Here is a 12836-nt window from a genome sequence, read left to right as displayed (position 1 = left end):
CATTTCACAGGGGAGGCCAGTAAGAGTCGGAGAGAGGTGACTTGTCCAGGGACACTGGCCAGGACAGTTCCTCCAAGCTGGGATTTAGGGCCAGCCTGCTCTTGACTCCCCTTCCCAGCCCTCTCTGAACTGGTGCTCGAGTCCAGGGACATGAGTTCCGACTCCCATCTCTAATACTTATTATCTGTGGGACCCTGGGCAGGCCACTTCCCCTCTATGGGCCTCAGTTTCTCGATCTAAAAAATGCAGGCATTGGACCAGAGGAGATTTAAAAATGAGATCTGGTATGCGAATAGCCTGTTTATTCATCTGCTTCTTGAGGAGCAAAGGAGGGAAGAGAAGCCAGTGGAAAGGCAGGAGCCCCGGATTCCTCAGTGCATCCATGGCTGAGGGCCGGGACACATGAGAAATGTGGAAAGAACACTGACTGTGGTTGGTGGCTCAGCAGATTGAGGTCCTGGGTTCAAATCTGGCCTCAGACACTTCCTAGCTGGGTGACCCTGGACAAGTCACTTCATCCCCATTGCCTAGCCCTGACTGCTCTTCTGTCTTGGAATCAACATACAGTATTCTAGAATCTAGGACAGAAGGTGAGAGTTTAAAATAAAAGAGGGAGGAGAACTTGCTCACCTGAGACCCTTTCCAGATCTGTAATCTGATGACCCAAAGAGATAACTCAGCCTAGTCCCTGGCACACAGGTGGAGTTTAATAAATGCTTGTTCTCTCCCATGCACACACACCCATAACCTGCCTGCGTGATCCTGGCTGAGTCACCTATCTTCTCTCAGTTTTCTCATCTATAAAATGAAATCATTAGCCCAGATGGCTCTGCAGTCCCGTCCAGCTCGAGACATAGGGTCCTGGGACTCCCCTTCCCCCCCCCCCCCGTGTTGCCCTGGGCAACTCACTTCCCCTCCCTGGGCCTGTGAGCGGAGAGGGCTGGAGTAGAGGGGCTCTGGGTTCCCTCTCAGCCCCAGGTCTGTGATGGATCATCATAACAAGGGAGGGAAAACCCACCTGGGCCTAACTGGGGCTTCTTGGTGGGTGATTTCAGGTTCCTCTTAGAGCTGGAGCACCGCATGGAAGAGAACATCGTGATCTCGGACGTGTGTGACATCGTCTACCAGCACGCTGCCAATCACTTCTCTGTCTACATCACCTACGTCTCCAACCAGACCTATCAGGAGAGAGCTTACAAGCAGCTTCTGTGAGTTCTGCCCTTTGACCTGAGACAGCCTTAGAAGAAACTGTGTGTGTATGTGTGAGAGAGAGACAAAGACAGAGACAGAGACAGAGACAGAGACGGAGACAGAGAGAGACAGAGGGAGAGAGAGGGAGAGACAGACAGACAGAGAGCAAGAGAGAGAGACAGAGGGAGAGAGAGAGACAGAGATGGAGAGAGAGAGACAGAGAGAGGATACCCAGGCTGTGAGAGCAGGTGGATGATGGGTAAGCAGGAGGGGCCCAGGAGGAGAGAGCGGGTGGTTGGTGTCCAAAGGCCCCAAGAGGTCTGAGAGGATGAGGTCGGAGAATGGGAGGGATGGAGGCGTCGCCCCTCCCTTCACCTGCCCCTGGGGCTGGGAGCCTCCTCATCTGCTGGCTGGTGGAGCCAGATAGGCAGGGCCAGAGCAGGGCCGCTCCTCGGGGCAGCTCAGGGCTCTGAGGCTGGAGTTCCTGGCTGGGATGCGATTCGGAGGCCTTGGGTGGTTAGGTTAGGTCGGGAGAGCCGGGCGGCTGCTCTGATCAGGCCTGGGGAGCTGGCTGGGGCCAGAAAGCGGGAGGTTTGGGGATGGACGTGGCTAGGAGAGCCCGAATGGGCGCCTCTTCATTTCTCGGACGCACGGCCTCCGGGAGGGCGTCCCTGGCCGGCCGGAGTCTGGCTCCGCTGCTCGGGGGCCCCTTTGGCAACATGGTCCCCCGGACTCTGGGCTCCCTGACGGGGATCTCCCTGGAACTGTCCTGGGTCAGCCTCGCCCTTCCCAGCAGAGGCTTTTCGTGGGAAGCTTCTGGGGCGCGTTTTCGGCTGAAGCGTGGAGGAAAGCTGTTTGCAGCTCCTTCTGGCCTCTCAAAGTTTGTTGTGGGAGTCCACGCGGTGGCCCCGGGCGTCCAGACTGGTTTTGATGTCGGCCCACCACCGGGGCTCTATGATGGAGTCCTCCTCCTCGGTCGTCCTAGCTGCTTAGAGCACCACGAGGGAAGGGACTTGTCCAAGGTCCCACAGCCAAGGGGAGACTCGCACTCGGCCCTTCCTGGCTCGTGCTCCATGCAAGCATTGTGCCGTCCCAAAACAAGGAGTTGGGGAAAAGAGAACAGAGAGAGCTCAGAGCTGCAGACGCTCTCCAAGGCTGTCCCCGGCCGTGACGGAGGAGCTTTGGGTTATGCTGGGGCTGGAAGGAGCCAGAGAGGTCCCTGAGCCCGGCCTGGGTCACCCAGCCAGGAGCCAGGCCACGAGGGTTCGGGAAGAGGAGCGTCCGGGCCAGGGCGATGTGGGAGGCCCTGAGCAGGACAGGCAGGTCCGGGAAGACTGCTGGGGCCAGCCAAGAACTTTTGTTTTGAATTAGACCCTCCCATCCTCTCAGAATCAATAGATGGGTCCAGGCAGGAGTGTGGTCAGGGCCAGCAAGGGGGGTTCAGTGACTTGTCCAGGGTCACCTGGCTGGGAAGTGTCTGAGGCCACATTTGAACCCAGGAGCTCCCGTCTCCAGGCCCTCCCTGGCATGCTCTGGGCTCTCTCTGGATGCCTCCTCTACTCGCCCGTCTTTCATGAGCGGGACTAAATCTGCAGAAATGGGAGACGGAGCCGTTTGGAAAAATACAGGAGGGGGCAGCGGGGTGGCTCGGTGGATGGAGGTCCTGGGTTCAAATTTGTCCTCTGATACTTCCTGGCTGGGTGACCCTGGACAAGTCATTTGAGCCGAGCCCTGACCCCTCTCCTACCTTGGCCCCAACACCTAGTCCTGGTCCTGAGCCGGAAGGGGGTGGGGGGGCTCAAAAAGAAAGTGAGAAAAGTTGGCCTGATCTACCCCGTCGGGCCTCGGTGCTGGCGCTGGGAAGAGCCCCACCTCGGAGCCCGGAGCCTCGCCTGGCTGCCCCCTCCCCGCGGTGTGGGCTGCCTTAGTCACCGGCCTCTTCCCGGGCCTCCGGGCCTCCCCTCGCCCTGCCAGTGTCATCAGGCCTGACTCACGCCCGTGGACCGGCTCCAGGCGCACGCACAGAGGGCGGCCTCCGCTTTAGGGGGGCCCCGGGGGTCCCACAAGGAGCCGACCCTTCTCCGTCTGTCCGTCCGCAGGCAGGAGAAGGCTGCTTTCCGGGAAGTGATCTCCCAGCTGGAGCTGGACCCCAAGTGCAAGGGGCTGCCCTTCTCCTCCTTCCTGATTCTGCCCTTTCAGAGGATCACGCGACTGAAGCTGCTGGTCCAGGTAACTGGCCCCCTCCCTGCGCCTCCCTCACGCCGAGGGGGAGCTCGCGGCCCAGCCCGCCTGGCCTCTGGTCTTCCAGAGGAGGAAAACGAGCCCAAGGAAGTGGAGAGGCTTGTCCCGGGTCACACGGCGACTCGGCCTCCAAGGTGGGATTTGAACCCGGGCCCTCCGGCCCCCAAGCTCTGTCCCCAGCTCGCTTTCTTGGCTTAGCTTGAACTGGGGGCGGCCCACAGAGGCCGTCTGGCCCAGCCCCTCCCTTGCACCCAACCTGCTCTTGTTCTGAGCAGAATGAATCCCCGACAAGTCGGAGGAGAGGCTTGAGGGAAGCGTCGAAGCGTTTGTGACGTGGGCAGTCGTGCTAAGCCCGGGGGGCAAGCAGGACACCCCCTGACCCCAGAGCGTGCCTCCTCCTTCTGTTGTCCTCTCGGGGCCTGGGTTCAAATCCCGGAGCTGCTCCTTACAGCCTTGGGGACCTCAGGAGAGTCACCGGCTGTCTCTGGGACACCAGGAAGGAGCACGAGCGGGTTCCGGAATCCAGCAGGTGGCCCCGCGGAGGAGTTAATTAAAGGGCTCGGGCTGAGTGGGAGAGGCAGGAGTCAAAGACGGAGGAGCCCCGAGCCAGGAGGGGGGCTGGGGGCCAGGAAACGGAACGCTTCCATCAGCAAAACCATGATTAGTGCCTCGGCTTCCTTTTCACGGAGACGTGGCTGCAAATGAGACAATTCCATGGTAGAGAAGACTTCAGCTCTGGGCCCCAACTAACCAATTAGCTTCTCTCAGGAGGAAACCTGCGAGCCTGGGAGCAGCAGCCAGCTCGTCCCTCCTCCTCCCGGTCCTTCCTCTCCCCATCTCCTCCCTCCCTCCTTTGTCTCCCTCCCTCTTCTCTCCCCCTCCTCTATCTGTCTGCCCTCTGTCCATCCATCCATCCGTCTCTCTCCCTCCCTCTCATATCGTCTGTCTCTCTGTTGCACTGTGCCCCCTTTTGCTCTCGGCACCCCTGTTCTCCTAGAGCCGTGCTCCCCCTCCCTCCCCCTCTGCGCTCCCAGCAGAGATTCTGCCTCGAGAGACCTCGCCTCGGCCCAAAGCGCCTGCGGTTAGAGTTCAGAGCCTTCCCCTCAGGATGAGCTGAAGGGGGTCCTTGGAGCCTGCAGGATGGCGGCCGCTGTGGGAGGTGGGACAGCGGGGCTCTCCCTACTCCTCTACCCGTTCCTCACTCCAATTCCGTCTTTTCTTCTGTCCAGAACATTCTAAAGCGGGTGGAAGAGAGCTCGGAGCGGGAGTGCACCGCGCTGGACGCCCACAAGGAGCTGGAAATGGTAACTCTGCTCATCAGCTGCTCCGAGGCTACCTCTGTCCCTTCTCCGTTTTCTGCAGAAACCCCCAAACCAAGTCCCTCCTGCAGCACGTGTCTTCTTGCCCCCTCACCCCAGGCTCCTGTCCTGGGAAGCCCCCTGGACCCCAAGGTGGCATCCTCACAGAAACAAGTCTACAGATGGTACCGAGGGGTTCCAAAGCTCTTCTTGCCCAGGCAGGTAGCAGGAGCAGCGTCCACGAGGGCGCAGCAGCAGGGCAGGGAGCAGGAGCAGCGTCCACGAGGGCGCAGCAGCAGGGCAGGTAGCAGGAGCAGCGTCCACGAGGGCGCAGCAGCAGGGCAGGTAGAAGGAGCAGCATCCACGAGGGCGCAGCAGGGCAGGTAGAAGGAGCAGCGTCCACGAGGGCGCAGCAGCAGGGCAGGTAGCAGGAGCAGCGTCCACGAGGGCGCAGCAGCAGGGCAGGTAGCAGGAGCAGCGTCCACGAGGGCGCAGCAGCAGGGCAGGTAGAAGGAGCAGCATCCACGAGGGCGCAGCAGGGCAGGTAGAAGGAGCAGCGTCCACGAGGGCGCAGCAGCAGGGCAGGAAGCAGGAGCAGCGTCCACGAGGGCGCAGCAGCAGGGTAGGTAGAAGGAGCAGCGTCCACGAGGGCGCAGCAGCAGGGCAGGTAGAAGGAGCAGCGTCCACGAGGGCGCAGCAGCAGGGTAGGTAGAAGGAGCAGCGTCCACGAGGGCGCAGCAGCAGGGCAGGTAGCAGGAGCAGCGTCCACGAGGGCGCAGCAGCAGGGTAGGTAGAAGGAGCAGCGTCCACGAGGGCGCAGCAGCAGGGCAGGTAGAAGGAGCAGCGTCCACGAGGGCGCAGCAGGGCAGGTAGAAGGAGCAGCGTCCACGAGGGCGCAGCAGCAGGGCAGGAAGCAGGAGCAGCGTCCACGAGGGCGCAGCAGCAGGGTAGGTAGAAGGAGCAGCGTCCACGAGGGCGCAGCAGCAGGGCAGGTAGCAGGAGCAGCGTCCACGAGGGCGCAGCAGCAGGGTAGGTAGAAGGAGCAGCGTCCACGAGGGCGCAGCAGCAGGGCAGGTAGAAGGAGCAGCGTCCACGAGGGCGCAGCAGCAGGGCAGGAAGCAGGAGCAGCGTCCACGAGGGCGCAGCAGCAGGGCAGGAAGCAGGAGCAGCGTCCACGAGGGCGCAGCAGCAGGGTAGGTAGAAGGAGCAGCGTCCACGAGGGCGCAGCAGCAGGGCAGGTAGCAGGAGCAGCGTCCACGAGGGCGCAGCAGCAGGGTAGGTAGAAGGAGCAGCGTCCACGAGGGCGCAGCAGCAGGGCAGGTAGAAGGAGCAGCGTCCACGAGGGCGCAGCAGGGCAGGTAGAAGGAGCAGCATCCACGAGGGCGCAGCAGCAGGGCAGGAAGCAGGAGCAGCGTCCACGAGGGCGCAGCAGGGCAGGTAGCAGGAGCAGCGTCCACGAGGGCGCAGCAGCAGGGCAGGAAGCAGGAGCAGCGTCCACGAGGGCGCAGCAGCAGGGCAGGTAGCAGGAGCAGCGTCCACGAGGGCGCAGCAGCAGGGCAGGAAGCAGGAGCAGCGTCCACGAGGGCGCAGCAGCAGGGCAGGTAGCAGGAGCAGCGTCCACGAGGGCGCAGCAGCAGGGCAGGAAGCAGGAGCAGCGTCCACGAGGGCGCAGCAGCAGGGCAGGTAGCAGGAGCAGCGTCCACGAGGGCGCAGCAGCAGGGCAGGTAGCAGGAGCAGCGTCCACGAGGGCGCAGCAGCAGGGCAGGAAGCAGGAGCAGCGTCCACGAGGGCGCAGCAGCAGGGCAGGTAGCAGGAGCAGCGTCCACGAGGGCGCAGCAGCAGGGCAGGTAGCAGGAGCAGCGTCCACGAGGGCGCAGCAGCAGGGCAGGAAGCAGGAGCAGCGTCCACGAGGGCGCAGCAGCAGGGCAGGTAGCAGGAGCAGCGTCCACGAGGGCGCAGCAGCAGGGCAGGTAGCAGGAGCAGCGTCCACGAGGGCGCAGCAGCAGGGCAGGAAGCAGGAGCAGCGTCCACGAGGGCGCAGCAGCAGGGCAGGTAGCAAGACTCTGTAACAAGGGCAGATGCTGGGACTAGGAGGCAAAGCAGATGTCAAGGCTTAATGGTCCTCCATCCATTTCATCATAAGGAATAGGATTGCTGGTTTCTGACTCATCTAAGCAGTATGCTTAGTCAGCTATCTGGAATCGAGACATCTCCCAGGGCTAGTGTCTCCCTACTTCTTGCTAACCTGGAATGACTTGGGGACAGGGACAGGGGAAGTGGTAAGGAGGGAAGACAAGTGGTGTAAATGTAAGAGGTATATGGATGTGTTCATGCAGACTATATGTGTGCGTGTTTTGTATGTTGTGTATATCCAGGTAGACTGCGTATAGCTCGTCAGGTGAGAAGCTTTTTCATTATACGTGTGGGCATGGGGGTACGTTCATGTGTCCAAATGTGTAGATGGGTATCCATCATCCAATAATTGTAGCTAACGTTTATACAGCATTTTAAGATTTGCAAAGCATTTCACATATCTCGTTTGACCCTGACAACAACCCAGGTAGGAAACTAAGGCAGATAGAAGCTAAGTGACTTGCCTATGGTCACACAGCTAGGCTGAGGTGAGATATGAACCCAAGTTGTCCTGATTTCAAGTCCGTGTGCTCTTATTATCTACCCACCCTGCCAAGCTGTGTATGCATTTTAATATACGTATGAATTACATGTATTCTTGGCATCTAGAAAGAACTCAAGGAGACTTGTTTATGGAAAAAGACATTTGGCAAAGGCTTTCAGGAATCCCCTAATCTGTTGGAAGGGTTTGTCACCTCAGTCCTGGGAATTCTGGGAAAGCCTTTAAGAAGCCACCCCAATTTGCACTCATCTGTTGAGGGGGCTGTGACTGTCGTAGGTGTCTGGATCGTGCTGAACCCCATGGCCCTGGGAGCAGCCCACCCAACCCATATGGGAGTCCTCCATTGTCCCAATGGGGCTAGTTCCCTGGTTTTAAAGGTTAGCTCGTCTATCTTTCCAGGAAAAATGAAGATCATTCCGTCTTCTTTAAAATCCTGGATGGGATGAGAATGGGAGTGGAGTTACATATAGAATATTTGACTTCTTGGTGTATTACCCTTCCATTCATCCATTCACCCACTCACTCATTCCCCCACTGAGTGATCTGCTCATCCATATCTTTATCCACCATTCACCCACTCACCAGCCCAATCACCCAACAATTATTGAGGAGTTACTAGCACAGCACCTGCTGTATATGCATGGTAGGAGGTCACATGGTTTATTGGATAGACTGCTGATCTTGAGGCCAGGAAGACCTGAGTTCAAGTCTTGATTCTGACTGGAAAAATCAGTCAACCTCTCAGGGAGGCTCTTAATGACCTTTCTAGCTTGAAATCAGAGAGGTAGAAAGAGAACAGCAGGGGAGGGAAGTGTCCCCCAAACTACTAGTCATTTCATATCTCTGGGCTTCATTCATCCCATAAGGAGAGCCATCCAGTGGTCTCTCTGAGGGTCCAAAGTTTCTCTGTCCAAGTATGACAATCCAATTGAGTAATGGAGATGATAGACACTGTGCTCTGGCCCATGTGCATAGTGTTCTGCCATAGCACAGAGGTTTATTTATTTTATAGGGTTTCAAGTACATACTTCTTTGGCACACAATCAATTTTGTACATATATGTTTCCATAGTACTTAACAACAGACGCGTAGCCTAAGGAGATAGTGAACAAAACATTGCTAGAGATGAATGACATAAATAGGGTGATCTAGAGGTTAGTTCTCCCTGACCTAGGAGAATCATTGTTACTTTTGGTCAGCTTTCACAATCAGTCACAATTATTTAGGAGATGGGTAACAAAACATTTCGTAGCGAGGTATAGGGTTAGAGGGTAATTTAATAACAGACCAAATTTGGGGTTTTCCTCAGCGTACAAGTTCTATTTTTCTTGTGTTCTTTAAAGCATCTGGCAAAGTTGCTTGGTTTCTGTCCATAAACAGAATTCAGTGGAGCATCTTGAAAGTGATTGTTCTTGGCTTTCCTGGCTTGTAATGGGAATGAATGTGGCTCTGTGAAGAGGGAAAGGAGTGGGGCAATGGGTAGTGATCTTTGGGCTTTAATTCTGTAAATGGAATCTTTTGGGGGTAATAACCTAGGGGGATTAAGGTGGGGTACATATATGTATTGATCCTATAAGTATTTGCTCTCATATTATTTCTCTTGTACTGGGGAGGAAACAATAATCTAGTCGATTAGTAGGGAAAGTTGGAGAGAGGTCACAGAAGGGAGTTGGGGGGGGGTGTTCTCAGGGGGCTGCTTTGCAGTTCCCTAGCTTCCCATTGTGACTGTGTCAACCAGTGGGGGTCTGTTGACTCCCCGTAATCCCATCTGTGAATTAAGGGGCCATAGCTTCTCTAAGGCCATCAACGTCACAGGCCCAAGGGGACAGCTGGGTAGCTCAATGGATGGAGAGCCAGGCCCAGAGATGGGAGGTCCTGGGTTCAAATCTGGCCTCAGACACTTCCTAGATGTGTGACCCTGGGCAAGTCACTTAACCCCCAGTGCCTAGCCCTTACTTCCCTACTGCCTTGGAGCCAATACACAGTATTAATTCCAAAATGGAAGGTGAGGGATTAAAAAACAAAACAAAACCGCAGGCTCAACATTTTACAGTTTTAGGATTCAGGCCATAGTTTGGCAAGCTTGTGTCGCCTTCTAGCTGAGAACCTCAGCTACGAGGGAAGGAGTTGGGGGATGTTCCAGGAATAAATGGGACTCATTTGGCTCTCTCGCTGGCCTTGAGGCATGGAGCCCAAGTCTCCTGCATTGTTTCCATCATCCCTGCTTGTCCTTCCAGTGAAAAGTTCTCCCCGAAATGTCTTTCTCTCCCAGGAAAGACAAATACTGATATTTCCTAATGGCAACTCAGAGGATTTTTTATTATGAACTTGATCATCAAACATTTCAACGTACAAAGGACAAAAAAGAGGATTGCTTATGAACACATGGACTTCTGGGTGTCAATTGATTTTTTAAGCCCTTACCTTCTGTCTTAGAATCAATACTTTGTATTGGTTCCATAGAAGAACAATAAGGACTAGACAATGGCGGTTAAGTGACTTGCCCAGGGTCACACAGTAGGAAGTGTCTGAGGCCAGATTTGAACTCTAGTCTGTAGACCTGGCAAGCCTTCAATGTCTATTTAGTTTTCAAAGGTTATAACAAAATCGCCATTGAACTCAGGTTTTCAGCTCATGTCCTAGAGCAGTGATGATGAACCATTTGGGGGGTGGGTCATGTCCTCAGGTGTGTGTGTGTGGAAAGGGAGAAGGGAGCATGCCTGGCCCCACATCCCTCTGGCTTTCTAGTAACAAACTTTGTCCTGGGGCAACTGCAGGCGTACCCACAGAGAAGGCTCTGAGTGCCCTCTCTGGCGCATGTGCCATAGGTTCGCCACCATGGCCCTAGAGCAATCATGGAACCAGTTTCCCATTTGTTCTCAGAGCCAAACGCATCTTCTGGTTGGTCACACGTTCCTGCGCATTGTGAAATGAATGGATCGCGTCGTTGGAACCGAGCTGGCCACCGGCTGCCATGATGCATGACCCGGTCTGGGTGTTCTTTTTTCCAGGTGGTCAAAGCCTGCAATGAAGGTGTCAGGAAGATGAGCCGGACAGAACAAATGATTAGTATCCAGAAGAAGATGGAATTTAAGATCAAGGTACGTAGAAAGTCGAAGCTGCCTTGTGTACATTTGTCTCTCCGCCATCTCCCCTGTTAGACTGGAAGCTTAGCGTGGTGCCTGGCACACGGTAGGCTCTTCATGAATGTTTATTGATCGGCTCCTAGACTAGTCGGCCTTCCTGGTGCAGGGCCGGACCAGGCCGTCCTATGTGAATTCCATTCAGTGGCTCGTTTTGTGTCGGCTCCAGTCCGGTGCCTTCCCCTCCTTTACCCTCCGGCTGCAGGGATCTTGCTTGCTTGGGCCGTTCCGTGCTGTGAAAGCGGCTCATCCTCGAGACCACCCCGCCTGGTCCCCATTGTTCGGAGGAGGAAGTTGGAAGCCCAGAGAGCTTCAGTGCTTTTGTCCGCGTTCCCCAAGCGAGCAAGGGGGCGTCCCGGGCAGAATCAAAGCAGTGTTAGACCGCCTGCCTCTTGGCCTGGCTTCCTCCTTCACTTCTGGGGAGGGACTTCTTGGCTTGTCATCGGTTCTTCCCTATCCAGGGCCATAAAGGGAGGCAGGTAGTGGAGGGACCCGGATGTGATGAAATGAAGAGAGCAAGGGGTGAACATGGCCCCGAGTTTGAATCCTGGCTCTAAGCCTCAGTTTCCTTCTCTGTAAAATAACGAAGTTGGACTAGCCGGCTTCATCCCTGGCTGGAGTCACTTGGGGAGCAGCCCAGGCTGACCGTGGCCCGATGACGTCGCCGTCTAACCCATCCGGTGATGGGGGGCTGTGACACGCCCCCCCCAGCTGTCCTCACCCGCCCTTTGTCTCTTTTGCCCAGTCTGTGCCCATCATCTCGCACTCCCGCTGGCTGCTGAAGCAGGGGGAGCTCCAGCAGATGTCGGGCCCCAAGACGTCCCGGACCCTCCGCACCAAAAAGCTCTTCAGAGAAATCTATCTCTTCCTCTTCAACGACCTGCTGGTCATCTGCAGACAGATTCCCGGGTGAGCCCGCCAGGGACACGGGGAGGAGCCCGCCAGGCTCAAGGGCGCTTCCTGGGGGCGAGTATTTATTAAGCACCTACTGTGTGCCAGGCTTGGGCAAACGGCACAATCCAAAGCGAAATAGCTGGGTGAAGCGAGCCCAACTCTGTGCTGGGTGTCGGCCAGAACAAACGGCACGCCCCGGAGCTGGGTGGTCCGGCCGCGGGTTTACAGAGCGTGACGGCATTCAGTAAATGTCCGGCCAGAGCTTCACGCGGCGCTCTCTCGTCTGCCGTGCCCGGCACGTAGTAGGTGCTGAAAACATTTTTGTGCAGGATTTGTGCACGCAGTAGAGAAAGAAATACCAGGAAATGGGAGGTGCCCCCCCGAGCCAGGGGCCTCAGGAGGGACTCCAGGAGGCAGCGAGGAGGGGGAAGGGCATGCCAGGCGGGGGGCCCAGCTTCGGCAAAGGCACGGCCGCAGGGAGTCATTTTGTCTTCTGACCCCTCGTCCTCAGGGACAAGTACCAGGTGTTTGACTCGGCTCCCCGCGGCCTCCTCCGGGTGGAGGAACTGGAGGACCAGGGGCAGACTTTGGCCAACGTCTTCATCCTGAGGCTGCTCGAGAACGCCGATGACCGGGAGGCCACCTACATGCTGAAGGCCTCGTCCCAGTGAGTCCCCGAGATGCTGGCCCGTCTGCAGGCTGGAGCTCTTTCCCTTCGGGGGCTTCCCCTACAAGCGGGCCCCGGGGAGACCCAGAAAACGGCCCATCTCTCCCCTCCGGGCGGCTTGGGGCCAATCTGAGCCTCAGTTTCCCCTTCTGTAAAGTAGATGGGCAGGGCCCGCCGCCACGTTTATGCTTCTTTAATCCCCTCGGCTGAACTCCCTCCTCCAAGCCTTTGCCAAGAGGCTGCCATTTGGGGAAAGCCGGGTGCCCAGGCACACTGTTCCCGCCTCGGCGGCCCCCTCTGACCAGACGGGCGGAGCGAGGATGACGGCCCCAACCCTGGGGCCTTGTTTATGGGGCTCAGAGCCGGGCGAGGCCCAGAACATGGCAGGCAGCGCTCGGGGGGTCTTAGAACAGGGAACGTCAGCCCGGAAGGGCCCCAAAAGGTGGGGAATGGAAGGTCGGAACGGGGAGGGGGCTTCGGTCCTGGACGGGGTGTGCAGAAGGCCCTTTGAGGCCATCTAGGCCCGTTCCTTCATTTTACAGAAAAGGAAACTGAGGCTCAGGATGACTCTCGTGGTAGCTCGGGGCCATAAAGGGTCTTAGAAGTCAGGAAGTTCAGTTCCCTCATTTTACAGGGGAGGAAACGGTGAAGTGACTTCCCCAAAGTCACCCAGAAAGCACAAGGCGGAATCGAAATTGGAACTCAGACCCCCTAAATCCCCGATTCCCCCTTCTTCACTCCTCTTGTGGCCTAGCTCAAGCCATTGG

General features: G+C 57.1%; 1 protein-coding gene across 2 annotated transcripts in view; it reads left to right on the top strand.

The window, feature by feature from the left end:
• NGEF (neuronal guanine nucleotide exchange factor) overlaps nucleotides 1-12836 on the top strand; it is a 112652-nt gene that overhangs the window by 93493 nt on the left and 6323 nt on the right. For both annotated transcript variants that reach the window (XM_056819976.1, XM_056819978.1), the window contains 6 exons: nucleotides 1056-1208; nucleotides 3291-3420; nucleotides 4662-4736; nucleotides 10377-10466; nucleotides 11254-11417; nucleotides 11914-12069. In XM_056819976.1, coding sequence (XP_056675954.1) covers nucleotides 1056-1208; nucleotides 3291-3420; nucleotides 4662-4736; nucleotides 10377-10466; nucleotides 11254-11417; nucleotides 11914-12069 — 768 coding nt within the window. The remainder of the gene's footprint in view (nucleotides 1-1055; nucleotides 1209-3290; nucleotides 3421-4661; nucleotides 4737-10376; nucleotides 10467-11253; nucleotides 11418-11913; nucleotides 12070-12836) is intronic.

This window comes from Monodelphis domestica, chromosome 2, assembly GCF_027887165.1.
Source record: "Monodelphis domestica isolate mMonDom1 chromosome 2, mMonDom1.pri, whole genome shotgun sequence".
Classification (NCBI taxonomy): domain Eukaryota; kingdom Metazoa; phylum Chordata; class Mammalia; order Didelphimorphia; family Didelphidae; genus Monodelphis; species Monodelphis domestica.
The sequence above is the reverse complement of the archived record's forward strand: the minus strand, read 5'-3'. Positions and strand labels throughout refer to the sequence as shown.